This window comes from Mandrillus leucophaeus, unplaced genomic scaffold (genome assembly GCF_000951045.1).
Source record: "Mandrillus leucophaeus isolate KB7577 unplaced genomic scaffold, Mleu.le_1.0 Scaffold1292, whole genome shotgun sequence".
In the NCBI taxonomy this organism is placed as follows: Eukaryota; Metazoa; Chordata; class Mammalia; order Primates; family Cercopithecidae; genus Mandrillus; species Mandrillus leucophaeus.
In genome coordinates this window covers 280,962-307,552 of record NW_012101246.1, presented here as the reverse complement: position 1 = coordinate 307,552, position 26,591 = coordinate 280,962, and the positions used below count along the sequence as shown (strand labels likewise).

Genomic DNA, 26,591 nt, shown 5'->3' with positions numbered 1-26,591 from the left:
GCACAAATATTTTGGTTAAAGTACAAGGACATTGAATGTACATATTCCTTTATGTCTAATAACTACATAGGATAGGGCTTAACAGAGAGTTAATAGCACAAAGCAAGGAGAATTGAAGGAAGTTAGTCTTTAAAAGAAACTATTATTTCTAACACTTATGATTTATTCTTTAACAAGAAAGGAAACTCTGAAGAAGAAAATTTCTACTTTCTACACCCAGTTATCCTACTCACCCCACACATTCCAAGCTCAAGGTGGGAACCAGCTGGGCCTGCTCTCTGCTAGGCTTTCCTGACAAAGTAGGGAAACCAGACAGACATGATGGAAGAAGTATTACAGTTTCATGAAATAGCTTCTTCTAGAAGGCAAGAGACAGCTTTGCTGTGGCTCCATGTTTGAAATAGGCTATATAAAGTTATACTTTTTTCTTTTTTTTTCGAGACTGAGTCTTGCTCTGTCACCCAGGTTAGGGTACAGTGGCGCACAATCTTGGCTCACTGCAATCTCCACCCCCTGGGTTCCAGCAATTCTACTGCCTCAGCCTCCCTAGTATCCGGGATTACAGGCGCCCGCCACCACACCCGGTTAATTTTTGTATTTTTAGTAGAGACGGGGTTTTGTCATTTTGGCCAGGCTAGTCTTGAACTCCTTACCTCAAGTGATCCGCCTGCCTCGGCCTCCCAAAGTGCAGAGATTACTGGCATGATCCACTGCGCCCTGCCAAAGCCATAATTATTTTAAACAGAGGCTTTCACGGGACTTATAAAGCGCACCTTGTTCTTTTCGGCTCATTCCCCCTTCCCCCTAACCCTTTCACTTCACTGACTGGATGAACTGTGCAGAGGGCACAGTTAAGGGCTGTGAAAATTCAAGAATAAAGAAAAGTCCTGCCTTCACGCAGCTCGCACTGTAAGGAGGTTTAATCAGGGATGATAATTCAAAATAACTCGCTTTTAATCACCAGTACAGATGGTGTCAGTAAGCCCGCCTGGGGCGCTGCTTCGCAATCCCCGCCCCGGCCTGCGCCCAGCAGCCGACCGGAGGCGTGGCCCGAGGGCAGGCGCCACGGCGGAAGGCGGGGCCGTTCTAATTCCCTGGGGGTAGCTAATGGCTATGCCTGGAGGCGAAGCTTTTCAAAATGACTAACATGGAAAACCGCCAATGACAATGGAATCTGGCTGAACTGTGGGGAGCAGGAGTCTTAAGCGTTCGCGTGTTGTTGGGGCAGAAGGGGCTCAAGAAGGGGATGCTCAGGGCAATAGCTTTTTAACGAATCTGTAAGAAAATGTTCCAATATTTTAATAGCTAGTACAGCCATACTGGTGCATACAGTCCAGAATGATAGATACTGGTCCAGATACAGTGGCTATCTGTTCTTTTGCCTGCCAGGAGCAGTTTCTCAGAAGAAATGTTTTTTCCATGTATATAATCATGTAATTCAAACAGGAGCTGCCGTTTACTTGCAGACCTCTTAAGTGACAGTGTTTGGTCTGGGGGTAGGTACGGGTCACAAGTTGCTGGGACTATTCTTTCTTTATTCGTCCTCCTTAGCTCAGTGTCTGGAATAGAATTAGGCACTCGATAGAATTGTTTAAGAATGAATGGACACAAACCTTTAACTATTGCTTCATTTGATCTCACTTCCAAATTTCTGCAACTGTGTGACTGCTGTAATGGAAAGTCTTATCCTGTTTAGGCAGCTTAATATAAGTTGATTTAGATATGTGCATTTCACGATTTCTTTGATAAGTTTCAAGAATTTGCTGGCAGCTGTAACAATGACATTCAAGGCTTATGTTTACTTTTTTTTTCTTAGTACGTTTACAAACACCAAGAATTTTATCCATTTCACAGGTGGTTGTCAGATTTAGGGCAAAGGACATACGTGGGCTTTATAAATTTTAAAGTTCGGTACAAATGTTTGCTGATACTCCTGTTTAATTAAATGTAAAATAGTTGAGAACCTTCCATGTACTCACCGATCACAGTGTTAACCATTATTACACAGTACTATATTGCTCCAAGAATCAAAGGGCAGCAGCTCAAAGACAACACTTAGATGTGAATGAGATGAAGCTGATCAAGTCAGAAGGAAAAGGAACTCAGATGCCAGAGTTCCCAAGGTCTGAATAGTGGGCAGTTTCAGAGACAACTCTAGTTTTCTCCTGATGGCTGAAATTATTAGCGGCCTAAGATCACTATCCTTTTCCTGGAATCAATTGTGTTTGAAGGGTGCCAGAGTCATCTAGTGTGTTTAGAAAGGATAAAAGTAAGAGGTGTGAGTATGAATGTTGTTGTTCCAAGAAATAATTGCTCCAGGGTGACTCCATGCTTTTATTAGTTTTTTGGGGTGTGTGTGTGTGTGTGTGTGTGTGTGTGTGTGAGTGTTTTGGTTGTAAGTAACAAACTAACTCAAAGTAGCCTAAGCAGGTAAAAGAGGGAATTTGTTATAAAGAAGCAATAGTGTCTGAATGGCAAGAATGTGTATGGGCCTTGGGAAGAGCCTAGAGTCAGGAACTGAAAAAAGATTTGGATTCTTACTCCGAATTTGCTTCTCGGCACACACCTACTACATTCTCCTCTCTCTGCTTCTCTAATCAACATGGCAGTCTGTATCTTTAGTTAAAATATTTGTATCATTAATTCCCCATTACTCAAATGACCATCATTTGAGGCTGTGGAGAAGGCATGTCCTTGTTGAGTGGGAGAAAGGGAAATTAGAACAACTTATATCGATGGGCTATTTTAAATGTAAGGTACTATGATTCTACTAACTTAAACTCCCATATACACAAGGATTCACTTCCATTTCACTTTCTGTCTCTGTTAATAGTACAATTGTATATATATTTTTTGTCTTATTTATTCTAGTCCTTCATCTTTAATGTGGAGTCAATCACTAGGTCTTACTGGGTTTTGGTCTCAAAAGTCTATCGTTAAATAATATTAGTTTTCTTAGTAGCATAATTCACAATTGCAAAGATGTGGAACCAACCTAAGTGCCCGTCAACTAATGAGCGGATAAAGAAAATGTGATACACACACACACACACACACACACACACACCATGGAATACTACCCAGCCATAAAAAAGAACGAAATAATGTCTTTGCAGTAACTTGGATGGAGCTGGAGGCCATTATGCTAAGTGAAGTAACTGAGGAGTGGAAAACCAAAAATCGTACGTTCTCACTTAAGTGGGAGCTAAGCTTTGAGTACACAAAGGTATACAGAGTGATATAATGGACTTTAGAGACTTAGAAGGGGGAGGGTGTGAAGGGACCTAGGGATAAAAAACTACTTTTTAAGTATAATGTACGCAACTCGGGTGATGGGTGCACTAAAATCTCAGCATTCACCACTATATAATTCATCCATGTAACAAAAACCCACTTGTAACCCAAAAGCTCTTGAAATAAAAATCTTTTTAATAAAGAAAATGCCACACAAAAAGAATATTAGTTTTCTTCTAATGCTGAAGGCCAATATAAAAGGTAACAAAAGTCTGAGCTCTTTAGTTAATGGGTACAAGTTAAGACAGAATCACATCAGGATTTGAAGTTGAACCTGAGCTCAAATCCTATTCCCATCACTGTGAGCTCTCTGAGGCTTTCCTCTCAACTACAAACTGGAGATACAATACTAAACAAGCTTACTGGGTTGTTTAATTAATATCTAGAATATACTTAACAGTGTTTCTACTAACGTGAGAACTAACTGTAAGCACTTAGTAAAGAGTAGTCATTATTAAGTAATGATAAATAAAAGCATTTGTATGATTCTTGTTTTAGCTTATGAAACCCTTGCACCTAGATTTTCTCATCTAATATTCATTAAAACCCTGAAAGGCCGATAATATCCCCACTGTAGAGATGGGGACACCAAAGAACAAAGAGATGGGAACACCTAGATATATCAGAGATCCTAGCTTTTTTTTTTTTTTTCTCTGTCACCCGGGCTGGAGTGCAGTGGGGCAACCTCGGCTCACTGCAAGCTCCGCCTCCCGGATTTACCCCATTCAACTGCCTCAGCCTCCGGAGTAGCTGGGACCACAGATGCCCGCCACCGCGCCCGACTAATTTTTTGTATTTTTAGTACAGACGGGGTTTCATCCTGTTAGCCAGGATGGTCTTGATCTCCTGACCTCGTGATCTGCCCGCCTCGGGCTCCCAAAGTGCTGGGATTACAGGCGTGAGCCACCGCGCCCGGCCTGATCCTAGCTTTTGTAGGCTGACTGACCTCGGTGGTAAAAGATGTCCTGTACTTGTTCATTTATTCGCATATACAACAAATATTTATTGACTTCTTACCATAAACTATTTAAGGAGCCTGGTGGGGATGCCGCATAAACAAGCAAAAATAGACAAAAATCTTTGTCCAGAAATACATAAATATAGAAAATTTTATAGAATATATAACATAGAAAATAGAAAAAAATATGAAAATAGCCTAATTTTCAGGGTTTTCCTTTTTTTACATACCTTTCATGGTTAACGGTTAATGGTTAATGGGGAGTACCCATTAACTCCCACCCTCCTTCCCAGCTCTCTCCCCAGACTTAGTTTCAGGAACTAGAAAATTCTGATTCTGCTTGGGTGCAATGCCCCTCAAAGGGCGAGGCTTACTCGAAGCCCCAAATTCAGAAAAGCCGGCCAGACCTTGGAAGTTTAAGAAGGTGGAAGGCAGATCGCGGAACCAGTGTTCTGATGGTTGTGGTTCTCTGAGGGAAGCCAATTCTGGGGACCGGTAGTGGAAAGCTCTTGCGCTGTTTCCGGCCACCTCAGCGGGAAGCGGAGACGCAAGCAGCTGGATCTCCGGTAACTGAGACATAGGGAATAACTGTTGTCGCGGCGGAGGAAGTGAGGACGACACCAACGGCCATCCGGGCCAGTGTTGGATCCCTGTAATTTGTGAAGATGGTGTTGCTAACAATGATCGCCCGAGTGGCGGACGGGCTCCCGCTGGCCGCCTCGATGCAGGAGGACGAACAGGTGAGCTGCTTACTAGATCCCCGCGACCCCAAGTCTGCCAGCGCGCTTTGCCCTCAGCATCGGATTCCTTCCTAGGGCCGAGAGACCTCTGTGACTTCTCGGGCACTCCCGACCTCTCTGAAGTGCTGTTTTATCTTTTGGTGTGGGAGAGACTACCGGTAAGAGGAATCTTTCCTGAAGGAGGAGTTCAGATTTTTGTGTTACCTGTTTCTCTTTAGAAAAACGCTCTGGAGAAGTGATAGCTTTGGTTGATTGTGATCACCCAGTGTTCTTTGACTCTTTAGGGACTGTTAAAAATCAGGATTTCTAATTTTCTGCTGCTAATAGGACTGCTGACGGATAAATCCTGGGACAAATCAGCCAAGTTCTTCAACTCTATAACGTAGCACCTGATCCTTGACCTAGCTTGCTGACATCTTTTGAAAGTGGGTGAGGTAATATTGCCACATAAAAGCACTTGTTAAAGTTCAGTACAGCACATTCTTTCAGGATTATTCCCAGTTCCCACCTTCTCCAATACGCCGTACCACATTCCTGCAATACATTGTAACTAATTTTTTTGTCTTTCAATAACTTGAGTTTTCTAGCGGGCAAACGACGGATCTTAATCATCTCTGTTATTCATACCTTTTACAATGGCTGCTTTATGCTAGTAGGTGCTCAAAAATATATTGAATTGATTAAAAACAGCAATAACTCCAGGCGTCTTAAAAGAAAGCTGTTTTGTGTTTTAGAATCACAGTGGAAATTTCTGAAGACAAATTTCTGGAGCAAGCTTGGGAGGTTCTGAAGACAAAACTGACAATGGAATTTATATAATTTGTTTAAAGTGATCAATTTTATTTTACCTTTTCATACAGTCTAAGTAGTGTTTTAAAACCTTGAGCCTTAAAAAAAGATGAGATATAGAAAAAATAGGTTGCACATTTCTTCTATTGGACTTTTCATTCATATATTAATGCAAAAAAAATTTTACTGAGCACATCAAATGTACCAGGCATAGTGTTAATGCAGGGGGTTAGAGTACACAGTCTCTACCTTTGTGGAGCTTACAGTCTAGTGGAAAAATCAGATAACCAATATACTATTAAAATGTAGTTTAACTGCTAAGGAGAAGGAAGAGGGTTTTGTCGAACATGGAAAATGTATCTAAGTTGGTTTTAGGAAATCAGGAAAGTCTTCCCAGAAGGTATGACATTAAGGTAACAGTAGGATCCAGTAGTAAGGAACTATTCTCTTTAGTTATATGCCTTTTTAGGTTTGATTTGAAAATGTATTTACTTTCACTTTTAGGAGAGTGGTGATACAGATAATCAAGTTGCAGGTCATGCTAAGTGAAATATATTCTATTCATTTCATAAAAACAAAGTCTAATCTTTGAAATAAACTGTGAACAATTTAACATACCCTGATTTGCTAATGTGAAATGTTTTTCAGGAATATTCTAGGACCATCCTGCAGAAGGAATGTAATTGTTCCAGTGAACCTAGGAATATGATTTGAACAAAGTAGATAGTGTAGGGAAATATCCTTGAAGGATGTGTAGTTTGACTAAAAAATAGTTTTCCTATAGTGGGTGGGTGTGTGTTGGGAGTAGCAGGGATGGAATCTGGTCAATTTTTAAACTATGGCATTGAATTCCAGTGTGGGCAAAGAATACAAAGTGAACTGGAAAGTCTACTTAATATTAGTGGCCCCTACTCTCTAACGTGATACTTTTTGAAAAATTAATTGATTTATTGTTTTCTAATTCTAAATTTGGTATTGATTTCATATTGGTTTATCAAGATGGATTGCTTTGTTTAATTGACAAGGAAAGAAATTTTACACACAAATATTTTTGTGATTGTAGTGCCATAATATTTTCCTTTAAGAGTTTTGACTTTGAATAATAAAGTTTGCCTAAACTTTTAATGTCTGTAAAAATCTGAATCTTAGACTTAATTTACTATTTTAATAGTATACATAACATTTATAAAAGTGCCTACTACATACCAAAAACTGTGCTAAGCCTATAAAGTGCATTTTTAAATTTAATCCTCATACGACCATATTAGAATAGGTACTATTAAAATCTCCAATTATAGATAAGGAAGCTCTGAGGTTTAGAGAGGATAGATCGCTTGCCTAAATTCACACAGCTAATAAGTGGCATAATGAAATTTTTCACCAGGGTTTGTCACCTTGGCACTGTTGACATTTGGGGATAGATAATTCTTTGTTCTTGGGAACTGTCCTGTATATTGTGTGGGAGGTCCAGCAATATCCCTGGCCTCTACCCTCTAGATGCCAGTAGTACCACCACCCTTCCCCACTTCGTTTGTTTGTGTGGCAACAAAAATATTTCTAGACATTGCTAAATGCCCCATGGGGGCAAAATCACCCCGACTTGAGACCCAGTGATTTTTATTAAGTATTGTCTGAGTCGACTAGAGCTTTAGTGCCTAACCACTGTACTTTACTGCCTTGTTCTAAGGCCTTTTCATGATGCCTTAACCTCTTAGAAGTCCAGGAATAACTTTTTAATAAACAGGTATCTCAACCAAACAGTTTTATATTTAAGCACCTTAATTGTCCAGGCCAAATAATTCAATGTATCTTCATTTTTGTTTGTTTTTGTTTTCTTATCAGTGTACTTTCAATATTTATACTGATAATAGATATCATATTTTAGGTATTTACTGGGTGCCTGTACAACCTGCCGTATTGAAGATGGACAGTTATTCAGATAATACAATAGAGAGTAAAATTTACAAAATAATATAGACAGAGTATTTTATACAGGGTGTTTCCTCTGGGTTTAACTGAAAATTTAGACTTAGGGCAGGAAGAGAGATGAGCTTTTCTTCTCAAATGTGGACTCCCTAACTGATACCCTATTTATCTTTTTTCTTCATTCCTTTTATGGTATGTTTCTCCTTTTAGGATTTTTGCAATTTCTTTATCTACCTTTCTGGTCTGCCTCAAAATTATTGTATTTTCTTTCATTTTCCTCTGGCATCGTGAAGGGCAGTCCAGACTTGAAGAAAGTGTCAGATCTAACCAAATAGGCAGCAGGAAGCTCTAGGAAAGCAGATAACATGTTGTACAGTTAAATAGTCTCACGCTCCGAATCACTGAGGGTTGATTAATCCACTTACTGTAATTGCTTTTAGAGGAAAGTAGTTGATTCTTGGTGCTGCTGGTCTTGGACCAGCTGAGTTCAGTGGGTATTTAAAAATGATAAGAGCTATGAAGGCAAAAGTTATTATTTGATACAACTAGTTGTTCAGCAGTCCCAGGTGACAGCACCGAAAAGTATTGTGGTTGTGTGTCAAGTTGCTACCTTCTACCTTTTGTAATATATAGATCCAGATCCTAAATTTGCTATTGGATAACCTCAAATTTGTTTCACAGTTTTTCCAATTATTCCGATCTACTGCATTATTGGATTACTAATAGATATCTTATATCATATACAAATTTCATTAATCTTTTCTAGATGAAGTAGAAAACAGAATGAGGACATCTAAATATTTTTAGGTGGACTGGCTAACTGTTGGCCCTTTGTGACTTTGATCTTGAAAGCAAACTAAAGGTCAGTATGTAAAACAGTGGTTATGTTGTTTTGTGAGATCTAGATCAGAGCTGCCCCATGGTTTCTTGAGCATTTCCAATGAATTAGAATTACATAGTAAGACTTCACCTAAAAGTTGGATCTACTATTGAAACAATTTCAGTTATAGAGTTAGGATAGCATAATGCTTAGGAGTAGGGGGTCCAGGGCCAGATTGCCTGCTTTCAGATCCTAGTTCCTCCCTTTTTAGCTTAGAGTCTAAAAAGTTTGACTTCTCAAGTAAAAAATTGGCTTAATAATTCTAATCACCTCATGAAGATTAAACGAGTTAAATAATGTAAAGTGTTCAGAACACTGCCTGGCAGAAAGTGAACACTTAATAATTTCATATGATCATTTCTGAAGAATCTTGTCTAATTCCATCTTGCCTTTCTTTTTTTTTTTTTTGAGATGGAGTCTCACTGTTTCCCAGGCTGGAGTATAGTGGTGGAATTTCGGCTTACTGCAACCTCCGCTCCCCAGGTTTAAATGATTTTCCTGCCTCAGCATCCTGAGTAGCTGGGATTATAGGCGCCTGCCACCACACCTGGCTAATTTTTGTATTTTTGGTTGAGACGGTGTTTCAGCATCTTGGCCAGGCTGGGCTTGAACTCCTGACCTCGTGATCCACCTGCCTTGGCCTCCCAAAGTACTGGGATTACAGGCATGATCCCCCATGCCTGGCCTCATCTTGCCTTTCTTAAAAGTTCACAGATCAGAATTGCATATAATCAATACACTGGATGCAAATACATAATGAATGAATGATTTTTCACATTACAAAATTAATTTGTGCATATTAGAGAAAGGTCAGTAAATACATAAAAGCAAAATGACCAAGATGTTAACAGTGTGTATTAGCTATAATCTGTACTCGAATTATATCCATTTTGGTGGATGACCTTAAACATATGTATGTGTATATAACATTAAATAATAGATAATATCGTAAGACTGTTTCACCTAATTTTTTCCACTTAACAGTGTTTAATGAATATTTTCTCATAGCATTAAACTCTGTACATCATTGTTTTAATGGCTGCATAGTATTCCATTATATGAATATGCCAGAAAGAGTACTGTTTAACCAAGAAGATTGTGCTAGCATTGTGTTCTCAAGGATAGTAATGCTAACTGAACCAGCACGGTAAGATGTTGGTTGGCATACCATAATCCCTATAAGTGCATCCCCAGTGTTGTATATTGGCAGTCTTTACATTGCTGTTTGCAAATTCCTGAAATTGTAGAATGCTTTTGGCCAGTTTCTTATTAGGTGATACAGTTGTTAGTCTTTCTCTCAGGTTACAGTAATGTTTATAGTGCCTCTTGTAAAGTCAAAGGATTTGTACCAATCTGAGTGACAATTTTTTCCATGTTTCTTCAACTAGTCCTTTTAAGCAAAGAACTTATATTTAACACCGGTGGTTGCAGTTATGTAAAAAATACTGATGTCACAGCCCCACCTCCAAGATGCTGACTTAATTGGTTTGGTGGTAGAGACTGGGCATAAGTAGTTTTATTTTTGAGATTCCCCAAGTGATTCTATTGTGAAGCCAAGGTTGAAAATCACAGATCTATGTTGATATTCTTTCTTGGCACTTTAGTAGCATTCCCAACATTATTTGCATCCCTTTTATCTACTCTTGTGGGTTCAGATCTCTTCAGAATGGCACTGGGGAAACAAAAAGATTGGTAAGTACCATTCAAATTTAGGAAAACAGAATATTGTGCACTAGTTCTTATTGGCTAAAAGTATATGACAGTATTCACTCTTATTGGCTGACCATATAAGTAGTACTGTTTAATATGATAATTTCAATATAATTATTATAAAGTAGTTTAATATATAAAACTGTACATATATACATACAGACATACATACGTTAATATAGAACTATTTCTCAAATACGTGACAAATATATGTCAATAAAACAAATCATTGCCGTAACAGTGGTATTAAGCTAAATCTACAAACTAATACCTCAACTGGACTCTGCCTATCTCCCCTGGTTCACTTCATGCTTATTCACCTTCTTACTCATATTGAAATTTCCAGTTCACCATTTTTATATATAGCTTAGAATCTTATTATCCTGTAATTGTACATTTGTTGATCTGCCGCTTTATCATTTTATTATTGCTTCCTTGTTTTTACTATCAACTTATTAGTATACTATCTACAATTTTAAGATATCACTTTGTACTTTATCAAAGTTAGAGCTCAGATCCTGGGAGACCCTAGCATAAATACTTTTCTACTTAAATATTTAGTTATTAAACATCTGCCAAAGGGAGGCTATTCTTTCTATGTAAAATAAATAATTCCAAAATAGAATTATGTCTTTGCATCACATGGCAGTGTCTTAGTCTGGGTTACTATAACAAAATACCATAAACCGGGTGGCTTGTAAACAACAGAAATTGATTTTTCTAGTTCTGCAAGGTGAAGATCAAGCACCAGCAGATTTGGTGACTATTGAGGGCCTATTCCTGGTTCATAGATGTCACCTTCTGTCTGTTTCCTCACATAGTAGATGGAGCAAGCTAGCCCTCTGGGGTCTCTTTTATAAAGGTACTAATCGCATTCTGGAGGGCTCTACCCTCATGACTTAATCCCCTCCCAAAGGTCCCACTTATTCATACTATCACTTTGGGGGGTTAGGATTTCAACATGAATTTTGTGGGGGATACCAGCAAACATTCAGACTATAACTGGATAGCTGGCAGAAAGCTCCCCTTCCCCACATGTGGATGGATGAACAATGTCTATTTGCTTCCCATTCTTCAGGCATTTCCTTTCCCTGCTGGATCTAGTAGATTGGTGATGCATGGTTGTCTTCTTTTGAAATGACACTGCTATTTTTCCAATAGATTTGCCCCTTTTTTTAAAAGAATAATTGTAAAATCAGTTAGAAATTGTTCAGGAAAATATTACCAGTAATTATAACATCTGAATGCTGTTATTTTCATTTTTGTCTGCATATATCCCTCGATATTCAGACTTTCGCTGTCCAAACTTGGGAACCAAATAGATTTATTCAGTAAAGAATATCTGACATCCTAGTCTTTGTGTCTACTTTGGTCATTTTTACCTAATTGCAGTCAAAGTGTTCATAATAATTTGCAGTTATGAGTACACACATTTAGTTTTGTTTAAATGCTCAAAACTGTAACACTTGTGGAAGGTTCTCCTGGATATTCCAACATAAAAATGAAATTCATCAATCTTGTTTCTGGGATTTCCCCTGAATATAACACATGCTGTATGGTTCTGTGCCAGTAACTGCAAATGAAATGGGTTAGGAGAGTACTGTCCTAACAGTGGAAAGAATACTGGATTGAAAGTTAAGAGTGTGCTAAGTGTATTTGAGGTATATGCTTTTGCTTCTTAGCAGATAACAAATGCAGTCATCTTGAAGAAGTAGGGGTTAGGTCTTCCTCTGTACTCTGAAAGTAGGTTGTCTTTCTTTCATTAAAATGAATCTTACTTACCTGTAAATGAAGGACCTCATTCAGAGTGTCCTCATAATATGATGTTTCTCACTAATTGATACAGCTTTTTGTGGAAAATTCTTAAATGAAGGTGTCTTCTTTCAGTCTGGCCGGGACCTTCAACAGTATCAGAGTCAGGCTAAGCAACTCTTTCGGAAGTTGAATGAACAGTCCCCTACCAGATGTACCTTGGAAGCAGGAGCCATGACTTTTCAGTGAGTATAATCTTGATTTCTTTATGATCATTTAAGTGTGAAATACAGTAACAGAATGCCTGATAAAAATAATAATTTTTTAAAAGTAAAGATTACTTTAAAACGTAGTCTTTTGGGAGAAGCAACTTCTCTGGCTCTAATTCTACAAAACGGACATCTTGTTTGTTTTTTTCAACATGTTTACAGTAATTTAACCTGTTAACATGTGTCTAATGAATGCTGTGCCCATCATGCAATAATAGATAACTTCTTGCTTTAGGACTGTCTTGGAGCCAGATATGTGTGGGTTAGTCCCCTTGCTCAAACATTTCCTAACAGTGTAACTTTGAGCAGCTCACATAACTTCTCTCAGCCTCAGTTTCCTCTATAAAGTAGTGAAAATAAACATAGGAGGTGTGAGAGGTTTGTGGGGGAATCCACATGTATTATTTAACATCTTGTCTGACAGACATGGGAAGAGTCAATAAATATTAGTTACTATTATTTTGAAAAAAGAAAATTATAGAAGAGAAGAGCATTTTAATCAGTGGTTATAGACAATGATATAGCTGATAAAGGACTCAAAGGAACATTATTGGATTTTAAATTGTCTACAAATAATTGGTATTTAATGTTTAATACATGCCAAGTTTGAAGCTGACAAAATAAGAAGGATTAAAAAGGAAAAGAGTATGGGAGCATCAGAGGAAAATAAAAACGGATTAGCTAAATAATCTTTACTATTTTAAGGACTTAGATAGTAAGGTAACTTAGGCCAGGGAGGAAGCTGCTATGTTTACTTTTAAAAACAAAAATTACCTACAAAAGACAAGTAAAAAGTACATCAAAACAAAAATAAAACCCTAGGCAATTGGCTAAGAAAATGTTGGACATTATGTTTTATAAAGTATTAATTTTTATAATATCTGAAATATTTTCTAGAACTCTAATTTTTAACACCAAAAATATAGTCACTTAATATCTAGTGTCCTGCTTTTCACCATGGTTTAGCGAACAAAGACCTAAGAAAGTTCTCATGGAATTGAGAGAGATTTTCTTCTGCCTGATTCCTTTAGACATTCATAATCTCATAACATCCTTTATTTCCATGCAAGAGCTATTAAGGGTTTATTCTTTGTCAGCCCTTATATTGAGTCCTGCATTTAATGTCCCTACCTTTTTTGTTTGTTTGTTTGTTTGAGACGGAGTCTCGCTCTGTCGCCCAGGCTGGAGTGCAATAGTGCAATCTCAGCTCACTGCAAGCTCCGCCTCCCGGGTTCACGCCATTCTCCTGCCTCAGCCTCCCGAGTAGCTGGGACTACAGGCGCCCGGCCGGTTTTTTGTATTTTTAGTAGAGACGGGGCCGTGGTCTTGATCTCCTGACCTTGTGATCCGCCCGCCTCGGCCTCCCAAAGTGCTGGGATTACAGGCGTGAGCCGCCGCGCCCGGCATGTCCCTATCTTTTAACGCTGTTCTCTTAGTATAGAGAGAGATACACGCAAACAAGTATACTATAATGTCTTAAATGAAAAGGTGCTGTAAATTAGATTTAAATGAAATGTTTTGGGAACAGAGAGAAGGAAGGAACAAATTCCCATTTGTTGGGGGTAAGTTCGAAGAAATGGGACAGAGGAGGGGAGTATATATAAAGAAGTTTCACAGAAAAAATAATGGTAGAATTGAACATATGAAAATGAACAGGATTTCTCCAGGTACATAAAAGAGCATTAATGGTTACAAGAAAAAATATAAGCAGAAGTCCACAAATATCTAAAGAACCTAGCATGTTGGAAAACAGTCCGCCATTTGGATTACTAAAATATATGATAGAATGTTGCTTACACTTGTTTTGAAAGGCTGTAAATATAATACCATGGAGTATGATTTTATTTTGTAGGTATTAGGGAACCCTTAGGGTTTGTAAGCAGGGTAATATGGCCATCTGTAGTCTCTGGGAACAAAACTGATGGTATAGAAGATGGTGTAGACTAAAAGCAAAGAGACCAGTTAATTCAGGTGCCCAAGCAAGGAATAAGACAGCTGTATTATTAACATTATTTTAAGGGGCCTGATAGATCATATAATAATAGTCTTTATCCTTTATGGAGCCCTAGGATGCCTCAGGAGCCACATAGAAAGGGCAAGGATGGGAGTATATATAATGCTTTGGGCCCCTAAACTCCTCCTTATGTTTTAAAATTTTTCCTTTTATTTTCAGTGGACATGTAATAATTACACATATTTATAGGATATGGAGTGTATTTCAATACACGTATACAATGTGTAATCAAATCAGAGTAGCATATTCATCACCTCAAATATTTATTATTTCTTTGTGTTGTGAACATTCAAAATTCCCTCTTGTAGCTTTTTGAAAATATGCAGTAAGATACAGCTAGCCATATTCACCCTACAGTTCCGCAGAACACCAGAACTCATTCTTCCTATCCAGTTGTGTTTTTTATCCATTAACTTGCCTCTGCCCATCCTTCCCTTCTCTCTACCTTTCCCCACTTCTAATACCCACAGTTCTATTCTCCACTTCCATGAGCTCAAAAGTTTTTTTTGGCTCCTACATATGAATGAGAACATGCCATATTTATCTTTCTGTGCATGACTGATTTTACTTAACGTAATGTCCTCCAGATTTATCCATGTTGCTGCTAATGATAGAAATTCATTCTGTTTTATGGCTGAATAGTATTCTATGGTGTGTGTGTGTGTGTATGTGTGTAAAAAACACTTTTTAAATCCATTATTCTGTTGATGGACATTTCTCTTGATTATCCATAGATACTATGAATGGTGCTGCAGTAAACATGGGGTACAGATAAGTTTTTAACATAATGAGTTTTTTTCCTTTGGAGAAATACCCAGCAGTGGGATTGCTAGATTGTATGGTAGTTCTGTTTTTAGTTTTTTGAGAAACCTCCACACTGTTTTCCATAGTGTATAAAAGTTCTCTTTTCTCTTCATCCTCATCAGCATTTATTGACTTTTGTCTTTTTAATAGACATTTTAACTGGGGTGAAATAATATGTCATTGTGGTTTTTATTTATATTTACCTGAAGATGAGTGATGTTGAGCATTTTTTCATATACTTGGCCATTCGCATGTCTTCTTTTGAGAAATGCCGATTCTGTTCCTTGCCTACTTTTTAATTGAATTATTTTTGGTTTTCCTGTTGAGTTGTTTCAGTTCCTTGTATATTCTGGATATTAGTTCCTCATCAGATGAATGAAACTAGATCCCTATCTCATCATATACAAACATCAACTTAAAGTAGACTAAAGACTTAAACATAAGACCCTAAACTATAAAACTACTAGAAGAAAACATAGGGGAAATGCTTCAGGACATGAGCCTGGGCAAAGACTGTATGGCAGAGACTTCAAAGCACAGGCAACAGAAAAGAAAGTAGACAAATGGGACTGTATTAAACTAAAAGCTTCTGCACAGCAAAGGAAACAACACAGTGAAGAGACAACCTGCACAATGGGAGAAAATATTTGCAAACTCCTACTTAAACTAAAGAACTTCTGATTTTATCTGATACATACATTGGCCTTCTGAATATAAGTTTTGCTTATTATATATACATATTACATATATAAATATATATATTTGTGTGTGTGTGTGTATACTATGGCTAAAAAGAAGTTGGAAAACCACTTAGTAGCCTAACATTTTTCTAAGAGTTTCTCAGACGTATAATCATATAGCCCCTTCCAGAGTGTGTGGGAACTCATTATCACAAAAGAAAGTTAGTTTCATTGTTGAGAAGTTTCAGTTGATTATAGAGTTCTCCTGGACTGGAAATTAAGGAGTGTTATTAGTCTTGTACCCAGTAAACATTGTCATTAACCTTACATTTCTATCCACAGAAATTTCCAGATCTACTGTTTTTCTTTGTGGCTGGAAAGAGTTTAAATATTTGTATGCTAGTTTACCATGTAGAATCAAAGGGTGGATGGAGTCACAACTGTGAATTTTTCAAGAAAAAGTCTTAAGTATTAAGCAAAAAATAAATAACCCCATTTAAAAAATGGACAAAAGACATGAGCAGACATTTCTCAAAACATACTAGAGGCCAACAAACTAATGAAAAAGTGCACATCACTAATTATTGGAGAAATGCAAATCAAAACCACAATAAGATACCATCTCACAACAGTCACAGGGCGTCATTAAAAAGTCAAAAAACAACAGACGCTGGTGAGGCTGTGGAGAAAAGGGAATTGCTTATACACTGTTCGTGGGAATGTAAATTCAGCCACTGAGGAAAGCAGTTTAGAGATTTCTCAGAGAACTTAAAACAGAACTACCATTAGATCCAGCAAACCCATTAATGGGTTTATATCCAAAAGGAAACAGATCTTTCTACAAAAAATCATTCATTTGCATGTTCATTGCAGCACTATTCACAATAGCAAAGATACCAACCTAGGTACATATTAGTGGTGGATTGGATAAAGAAAATGTAGTACGTATACAGTGTGGAATACTGTGCAGTCATAAAAAGGAATGAAATCATGTCCTTTGCAGCAACATGGATGGAGCTGGAAGTCATTACCTAAGTGAATTAATGCAGGAGCAGAAAACTAAATACTGTATGTTCTCACTTATAAGTTTATAAGCTAAACATTGGGCACTCATGGACATAAATATACTGAGGACTTACTAGAAGAGGAGGGAGGTAGGGGGCAGGGGTTGAAAAACTATTGGGTACTATGCTTAGTACTTGGGTGACAGGATTGTTCATACCCCAAACCTCGGCATTATGCAATATAATATACTCAGGTAACAAACCCGCACATACACATCCTCAAGCTAAAATAAAAGTTTAAAATGTTAGTTGAAGGATTGTGTAATGGGCTGGGTGCAGTGGCTCACACCTGTAATCCCAGCACTTTGGGAGACTGAGGCAGGTGGATCGCTTGAGGTCAGGAGTTTCAGACCAGCCTTGCCAAAATGGTGAAACCCCATCTCTACTAAAAATACAAAAATTAGCTAGGTGTGGTGGTGGGTGCCTGTAATCCTAGCCGTTTGTGAAGCTGAGGCACGAGAATCGCCTGAACCGGGGAGGCGGAGGTTGCTGTAACTGAGATCATGCCACTGCACTTCAACCTGGGTAATCTGGGTGATGGAAAGAGACCCTGTCTCAAAAAAAAAAAAAAAAAAAAAAAGATTATCTAATGGATGAAAAAATATAATAAGTATGTCTAAATACTCCTTTTAGAATATATGTCTAATAGGCCGGGTGCAGTGGCTCACGCCTGTAATCCCAGCACCTTGGGAGGCTGAGGCGAGCGGATCACGAGGTCAAGAGATCAAGACCATCCTGGCTAACACGGTGAAACCCCGTCTCTACTAAAAATACAAAAAATTAGCCAGGCGTGGTAGTGGCGGGCACCTGTAGTCCTAGCAGTAGCTGAGACAGGAGAATGGCGTGAACCCGCAGGAGGCGGAGCTTGCAGTGAGCCGAGATCACGCCACTACACTCCAGCCTGGGCGTAGTGGTGCACACCTGTAGTCCCAGCTGCTCGGGAGGCTGAGGCAGGAGAATGGCTTGAACCTGGGAGGCGGAGGTTGCAGTGAACCAAGATCGGGCCACTGCACTCCAGCTGGGGCGACAGAGCGAGACTCTGTCTCAAAAAAAACCACGAAAAACAAAAACAAAAACAAAAAAAGAATATACGTCTAATAATGGGAAGATGTTTGCTTTCTGATTCCAGGGATTTGTGATTTAAATTGACTTTCTCATTTAGCCAGCCTTAAAGTGTTTAGGCTAGATTTTTAAAAAGTTTGCATGGTACAGAGATTCTGCTTTAACCTGTTGTCAGTACTGTTACTTTACAGACAACTTCGTCTTGCTTTTTATGTCTCACCAGCTACATTATTGAGCAGGGGGTGTGTTATTTGGTTTTATGTGAAGCTGCCTTCCCTAAGAAGTTGGCTTTTGCCTACCTAGAAGATTTGCACTCAGAATTTGATGAACAGCATGGGAAGAAGGTGCCCACTGTGTCCCGACCCTATTCCTTTATTGAATTTGGTAAGTTTTTGCCCCTCACTTCTCTCTATCAAGGGAGCAAACAGTATGGAGAAGCTGTTTGTTACACTGCTATAATATTGATACATTTTTTTCTGATGTTTACTTGTTGAAGTTTTAGCTTCTGCTCCCTTTTCCATTCCACTTCTTTTTGTCTTTTTGAGTGACTAAGGCTTCCTTCTGAAAAGTACTTTTCTCTAGTCTTTTGATCTTTCCCCCATAGAAATGGTTGCCTTTTGCCCTTTTCTGTTATTTGGTTTGATTCTTCATTAGAGTCACATGTGACAGAAACTGTGCCTAAAGATCTACTTGATTGGCATATAATGGCTGAGTTCTTCTTTACCCCAGTCTGCAGACTCACAGTCATAATAAGGCTCATTTTTGGAGATCAGAATTGGGAAATCAGAAAGAATGGTGTTTTGTTTCTTTTAGTAGAATAAGATCCTCTAATCAAAAAACAAAACAAGACAAAGACATAGAAGATACATGGTACTCATGGTATTGGAGTATAATATTTACTACATTCAGGAATAGTGAGCATAGGTGTCTGTATTTGTACAAGAATTATAGAAAGACTAGTCACTTCAGACCTGGTAAAGTATCTCATTGTAAGGGATCAAAGGAAATATCCTAAGTACAATAAGTACAGGAAGTGAGAACAAGTAGAATCAGGCTATATTGCTGCAATTTTTAGTTAAAAGATAAATTAGTTTTACTGTCTCAGAATTTCTGAAGTGTTTCAGGTTTGCTAGATAAATGGGTCATCTTGCTTTGGAAAAACACTGTAGTGTTTCGTAACTGTACACTGTCCAAGTGCTGCTTTATATAATGTCCAGTTTTTCAAATTTTATTTTTGTAGGCAGTAATAGTCCCGTAAACCTCTCTCAAAAATAAGACAAATGTATCAGAGTCATACAGGAAATAGATGGCACACCCAAATTAGCTTAAGGGATTATATACAAAGATATGAATAGGCTGTAGGATAATTACAAGATACAGTAACCTCGGACCAGCAGCATACTGGTTGTTATCATCCCTAGGCCTGAATATATAAGGGGAAGGAGCAGTTTCTGAAACTGAAAAGGAGAAAATTTCTAGAGAAGCCCAACTTGAGAGGAGCAGTAACTTTTGGTAGAGGGATACTTCCAGAAGAAGGATACTTGCTTCTCTGAAAGAAGCCAGGGGAATAAATACCCTGACATCACTGTCTGTTCTCCTTCTTCCCTACTGTTGGGGCTTCTTCATTGCCTGAACCTAACTGGCACAGGGCAAGGAGTCTGTTGAGGCATTTCATCCCATTCAGCTTCCCAGTGCAGAAATCAAGTTGCAGGAGGGCAGATAGGAGATCTAAAGAGGCAATGAAAGGGGTACAGCACACTTAAATTAAGATTTTTGCCAAAAGTTGAAAATATCTTTAATAGTAAGTCATTCTTCTTATAGTTTTGAGAAATACTGATATGAGCAAAAGATGGATGAGACTTCAGTTTTTATTTATTTATTTATTTAGAGACAGAGTCTCGCTCTATCGCCCAGGCTGGAGTGCAGTGGCATGATCTCGGCTCACTGCAACCTCTGCCTCCTAGGTTCAAGTGATTCTTGTGCCTCAGCCTCCTGAATAGCTGGAACTAGAGGTGCATGCCGCCATGCCCAGCTAGCTAATTTCGGTATTTTTGGTGGAGATGGGAGTTTTGCCTTGTTGGCTGGGCTGGTCTCGAATTCCTGGCCTCAAGTGATCTACCTACCTTGGCCTCCCAAAATGCTGGGATTTACAGGTATGAGACACAGTGCCCGGCCGAGACTTCAGTTCAGTTTTATATTGGTATTTTGGAAATCTCCCTATTACATATTTGCTTTACATGAGGTTTTAGAATGGAATGAAACTGGGAATGTATATTAGGGAAAATAATTTAAAGTAATGTTTCTCAGCTCTTTAATGATCATGAACCCTTTTGCCATGTTAGGCTGTAATAATGCTAGAGTGTTACCAGCATCCTTTTAAGGAATGTATGGAGTTAAGTAACCCTAAGGATCCTCAGAATACTGTTTGAAAATTTCTGTTTTCAAGAAAGGCTTACTATAGTGGGTCTTAATTTCTCTAAGGCTTCTGATAGCAGCCTTATATAGCAAATACTTCTAATTCAAAGGAAATTCAAAGGACATTTCTCCTGAATGGTCATCTAGTTATACGTTTACATCTTACAAATGAAGAAATCAAAAGCCTAGGTTTTGATATTCAACCAAGAGTTTGGTTAACCATGGACAGTGGCAAATCCAGGCATAAACTCAGAACTTTTTTGTTTTTTGTTTTTTGTTTTTTTTTGAGGCAGAGTCTCACTCTGTCACCCAGGCTAAAGTGCGGGGGTGTGCTCTTGGCTCACTGCAACCTCTGCCTCCCAAGTTCAAGTGATTCTCCTGGCTCCGCCTCCCGAGTAGCCGAGATTACAGGTGTGTGCCACCACACCTGGCTAACTTTTTGTGTTTTTAGTAGAGACAGGGTTTCACTGTGTTAGCCAGAAAGGTCTCGATCTCCTGACCTCATGATCCTCCTGCCTTGGCCTCCCAAAGTACTGGGATTACAGGCGTGAGCCACCGCGCCCAGCCAACTCAGAACTTTTAATTTCCTACCTCAGTACTTCGATGGCCGTGAAAGAAATTGTTCATGGTCACTTTTCTTCATCATTCTAGATACCTTCATTCAAAAAACCAAGAAGCTCTACATTGACAGTCGTGCCCGAAGAAACCTAGGCTCCATCAACACTGAATTGCAAGATGTGCAGAGGATCATGGTGGCCAATATTGAAGAAGTGTTACAACGAGGAGAAGCACTCTCAGGTATCTAAAAGCAATAAGTCTTATGAAGAAATGGTTCTCATTCCATAGACAAGGATAGCACATTTTGCAGTGCCTTTTATGCTGTTAGATTCTACCTAGGACTGCTAAGAATTTATCTCCCAGAAGTACATTACATTACAATGCTTCCAATATGATATGTTTTTTTCCTAGCGTGATTAATTTTTGTTGAGTTGGAACAGTGTAAAGGACTCATCCATATTAGAGGCAATGATTATTTCTAAGATATTCACAAAATTCAGTAAATTATATAAACACTTGTATAAGTTAAGGGAAATGAAAAGAATGAGAGAAAATTGTCAATGATTTATTGCAGTGGTTTTTAGAGTAGCCTCTTTGGGAGACTTTACTGCTGCCACATCAATCTTTATAAAATGCCATTTTCATCAAGGCATTCCTCTCTGAAAAACTTTCAAATCTGGGACTACAAGATAAGATCCAGTCTGACTTATTTTTCCATCAGTCAGCCATTGTTATTGAGAGCTTGTTATTTGTAGGGCATTGTGCTCTATATATGGAAAATAAGGATGCAAATGTCTGTCATTCTCTAGTTCACAAACATTCTGCTGCAGCCACGCCAGCTTCTTCACTATCCTTAGTGGTCTATTCTGCCTTAATGCTGGACCTGTTCTATAAGACGTGCATAAGAACTGCCTCTTTAAAGAAGCCTTCTCTGATCCTTATAGCCTGTATCACATTAATCTCTTCTGTACTTTAAACTCCTAAAGCACTTAGTAATATAATGTTTTTGAAACATATTACATGTATGTGTGTTTACTTAATTTACTTTTATTAAATACCTAACTTACATATTAAATATATATTAAATATATTTCCATATAACATATATTTCATATATTTAAATATTTATATTAATGCAGGTAAACATATTTGGATAATTAAATATTTTTATATAATTTCATATATTTATTTTTTTGAGACAGAGTCTTGTTCTGTTGCCCAGGCTGGAGTACAGTGGCACGATCTTGGCTCACTGCAACCTCCACCTCCTGGGTTCAAGCAATCCTCTCACCTTATCCTCCTGAGCAGCTGGGGCTACAGGCGTGTACCACCATGCCTGGCTAATTTTTTTATTTTTTTAGTAGAGATGGGGTTTTGCCATGCTGTCCAGGCTGATCTCAAACTCCAGGGCTCAAGCAATCCAACCACTTCAGCTTCCCAAAGTGCTGGGATTACAGGCATGAGCCACCACACCCAGCCCTTCATATAATTTTAAAAGTGTAGGTAATTAGGTAAAATTAGGTTAAAAGTATATGTATATTTACCTGATATTTAAATATTACCTAAGTGTTTAATGTGGACATGTAAGCTCTTTAAATATAGTGTTTATGTATTTTATATCTGTTTCACATACTTCTTATATATCGCCCATAGTAATGGTCACAAATAGGTTCCTTAATAAGTATTTTTGAATTCAGGCATGCTATATATTCATTAGTAAATGAGTTTTCTTTTATTATGAACTACAAACTTTAACTTTTTTGTGAGTAGTGAGCAGTTATTCATTTACCTTCACACTCTTTAAATACCAAATTTCGAGTGAGTGAGTGTATAAGTTTTTGTCATACAGACTTGCAATTCCTATATGGGATAAAGTAGACTAGCACAGGAATTTTTCTTGTATCACTCATGCAAGACTCTAAATTCCTTAAAGGCAGGGATCATGTACATTTTGATCATTGTTGTATCCTCAGCACTTCACAGGGTGCCTGTAACATAAATATTTGTTAAATGACTTCTCTAAGCAATAGCTTTATCTTTATGTTATCCTGTATTTCAAAATGTTCATATATAAATTCTCTCAGCTATGACTTGTTTCACATGGTCCAATAATTGTTCCTCTGTTGAGTTATTCTCAGCAGATTTAGATTTATTGAGCACTAACTATATACTAGGCCCTGTTCTAGGCATTCAGGATATAGCAGCAAACACAATAATTTAGAATCCCTGTCCAGTGGAGTGTATATTCTTGTAGACTCTGTAAAAAGATGCCCTGTGCATTGTCATGGTTATTTCTCAGTCCCTGACTCTTTTTTCCTGGCTAGATGTTTTTCTTACTCATGTGATCAGTTGCTAATTCAGACGTGGCTGTCATGCTTGTGTTATTAAGTAACGCCATGTTTCCCAATCAAAACCAGTCTCTATTAAGCAACCCCAAATATTCCAAAAGCATTCTTTAAGGAAGAAACAATCAGATTGCAAAATAGTTTTTCTGAAATTTAAAGAAGTGAAAAGTTTGATCAGAATTTATTATGTCAAATGGAGAGTTTGTGTTTATTATTCAAATATGCCCTATATTTTAATCTGGTCTAGCTTGTGTCTATCTGGCTATTTCTCTAAGTGCTTAGTTAACTGTTATAAGAAGATAACATTACAAATGTCCTTGGGGGTGAAAAAACTTGCCAGAAAATGCTAAAAAGCTTAATTTACTTGGGTTTTTTTTGTAGTACTTCTTATTGTATTTTAGTTACAACTTTCCTGTGTCTATTGAAATATAAATCCTGATAGCTACTTCATAGTAGTCTTTACTTTGTGGTTTAGCAGTCATCATTGAAATATAGCTTAAGACTGTGTTTGGTTAGTTGAATTTTCTGATTATCTGAGTTTGTTTTACATAGATTATCATTATTGTTTTTCAAAATATAAGAGAATATGATTCAGACCATTAGAAGAGTATGAAGATAGTAATTATTAACATGTAACAATTATTATAATTTATCATGTGCAGGCATTGTTGCTCACTTTACAGGCAATCTCATGTGCATACAACCTTATGACATAGTTACTATTATTATCCCCATTTTATAGATGAAGAAACTAGGTTTTAAATCGGTTACATGTCTTGACCAATGTCACATAACTGGTACAGGTGATATCTGCACCAAAGAGTCTGAGGCCAGAACCTGCACTTCTAACCACCTTACTATATAGCCTCAAAAATTCAGACATAATCTGATCTGATAATTTTAAACTGTATTATAGATTTTACAGTGTTTCAGGATCATCAATTAGTATATGCAATGTTAGTCTTAAAAACAAAAATGATGATTTAAGAATCATGGTTGTTGCAATGCTGCTCATTTTGGTTATTTTTAATGCCTTAATACTTTTGGCAAAATACTTCCAGGGACTAATTAATGTTTTCCTTTTTTCCTCTTTGACAGCATTGGATTCAAAGGCTAACAATTTGTCCAGTCTGTCCAAGAAATACCGCCAGGATGCGAAGTACTTGAACATGCGTTCCACTTATGCCAAACTTGCAGCAGTAGCTGTATTTTTCATCATGTTAATAGTGTATGTCCGATTCTGGTGGCTGTGAAATAATGAATACAGTCACTGGTAAGGGAGAACCTAGAACCCAGTAGGTGTATATTTTCAGGAAACTGAGCTCACAGAGATGTGTATTAGAATCCAAGTGGAACTTCTGCCTCTAAAGACCTTGAAAGAAAAGAGACGTCCTGAAAATGAAAGGTTACACCTCATTTAATGAAGCTTAACCCTATGTAGAAAGTCTGTTTCAGGGGCAGCGGCTTTCTCTGGGTGCTAAGCCATATATGTTAGGGAACAGTAGATTGTTATTTCGTTTTTTCCCTCCCAGTGCATTTTAAAAACAGCACTGACTGGGGCATTCTCATTCTCTAATGGAGCCATCAATGAGATTTAGTCAACCTGTACTAGCAACATTCTGAAATTCCTTCAAAGAAGGCAGTCCTTTGGGAAGGTTTTTTTTTTTTTTTTTGACTCTAATCAACATTCCTTTTGTTGGTGACATTTGTGATTTTCAATAATCTGAGTTTTTGATGGCCTTTTAAACAAGACTCCAGTATGTGAAGGTTAATTGCTGTGCTCCACAGATCTTGTCTATTGGCCCCAGTAGAAAGTTAACCTTTGTTGTTTTCCTTTTATAATTTGCTTATTGCACAATTGCTTTAGGGTTAAGTGAATTATATTAAGATACCTTGAAATTATAGCACTCTTCGATTAAGAAGCTACAATGTTTCTCTCATTTACTCCTTAAACAAAAGACTTAAATTAGTTTGGGTCATTATTACTTTTATTTTGCAGCATTTGGTTTGTACTAGTGTAAGAGCAAGTATAGGATATGGATGAAGCCCCTGGCTTCATGAGAAGAAAGGAAGGCCCAGGTTATAATTACAGCTTTCTCCTGCCCCTTCTTTACTTTCTCTACCACAATTTTCTCCACTGTTTGTTTTCCTCCTGCCACAATTTGCTAACATTTAAAAAATTTTCCTGCACCTAGTAGTTTCATGTCCTGTAGACATCCTCTTAGAACATTCTCAAATTTCAAAATAAAAAATATTCATTTATGTAGTTAATTAAATTTAAAGTTTTTGCAGATCAGCTACTCAAACTACTAAATACATTTACCTGAGAAAAAGTCTCTGAGAGCACTTCATTCCTGTTTTGGTTCATGTAAATTCTCTGAGAATGTTCTAGAGATAGATAACTCATTTATAGTGGTTTCTATTAACTAATTAAAGTACCCATGATTTTTTCCTTTTCTGCTCAGGGATGATGGGGATTTCCTTTTACCTTCTGAGGTAGAATTTTTTAATGGGGAAAATAGGCCTTTTAAATATTATCGCAAGGGTCTGCAATATAACGTAAAACTCCTGTACATACTGCAGATATTTCTTTAAATTGTACAGGAAAATGAGCGAACTTTTTATTTCTTAATATCTTTGGCGAAAACTTTAACCAGTAAGCAATTTTATAACCCTGAGGGATCCTCAAAGATACTATCCTGATTCCTGGTAAGGAAAAAAAATATTATTTCCTTATAACAAGGCAAGGAGGAATGCTATTTTATTCCTGATAATTTATAGAACTAGAATATTTTTTTTCTTTTATGGACCTAAATCTGCCAATTGGGAATTTTGTGCATGCAATATGAAGTTACTTTTTATAGATAATAAGTGCTTTTAAGTCCCTAAAAGGCTCCTGCCTAAGTAATGATGATGTTGATAATAAAAGCCTTTGAAAGGCTGAAAACCTAAATAGTGGTACCATAGTATTTGGAGCTTCTATAGGAGTGGAGAGGGGCAGCTCATTGTTGAGAGTTGCATGCTGCAACCTAATGGTCAGCAATGAAATAAATACTTCTAGAATATTCACTTCAGTGTGAAGTTTTATTATCTAGTTAATTTATGTACATATATCGTTTGTAGATACATTTCTCTCTAATCTTGTTGGGCTAATTAAGAAAGGGATGGGGTAAATGTCAACAAAGGAAAAAGAAAGTGGTTTAAGATCAGGGTGGCAGAAAAATTAGAGAACAAGGATATCGTAATGTGGCTCCCGGTTTTCTTTATAAGAGGCAGTGGGAAGATCTGAGTAGATGAAATGTATCAGCAACCAAAGTGGCATCTAAAATAG

The 26,591-nt window shown here is 37.6% G+C and overlaps 1 protein-coding gene across 2 annotated transcripts; it reads left to right on the top strand.

Moving 5' to 3' along the window:
- Positions 1-4,590: 4,590 nt before the first annotated feature.
- On the top strand, positions 4,591-26,329 carry SEC22B (SEC22 vesicle trafficking protein homolog B (S. cerevisiae)). Of its 2 annotated transcripts, none has more exons than XM_011972469.1 (5): positions 4,591-4,992; positions 12,185-12,294; positions 18,166-18,326; positions 21,009-21,155; positions 24,359-26,329. In XM_011972469.1, the coding sequence occupies exons 1-5, from the start codon at positions 4,918-4,920 to the stop codon at positions 24,511-24,513; spliced, it is 648 nt and encodes a 215-aa protein (XP_011827859.1). In that variant the 5' UTR covers positions 4,591-4,917; the 3' UTR covers positions 24,514-26,329. The 2 variants fall into 2 exon arrangements, with proteins under 2 accessions (XP_011827859.1, XP_011827860.1); XM_011972470.1 differs by lacking the exon at positions 24,359-26,329 and adding an exon at positions 22,138-23,326 and having other exon boundaries at positions 4,769-4,992.
- The last annotated feature ends 262 nt before the right edge of the window (positions 26,330-26,591 follow it).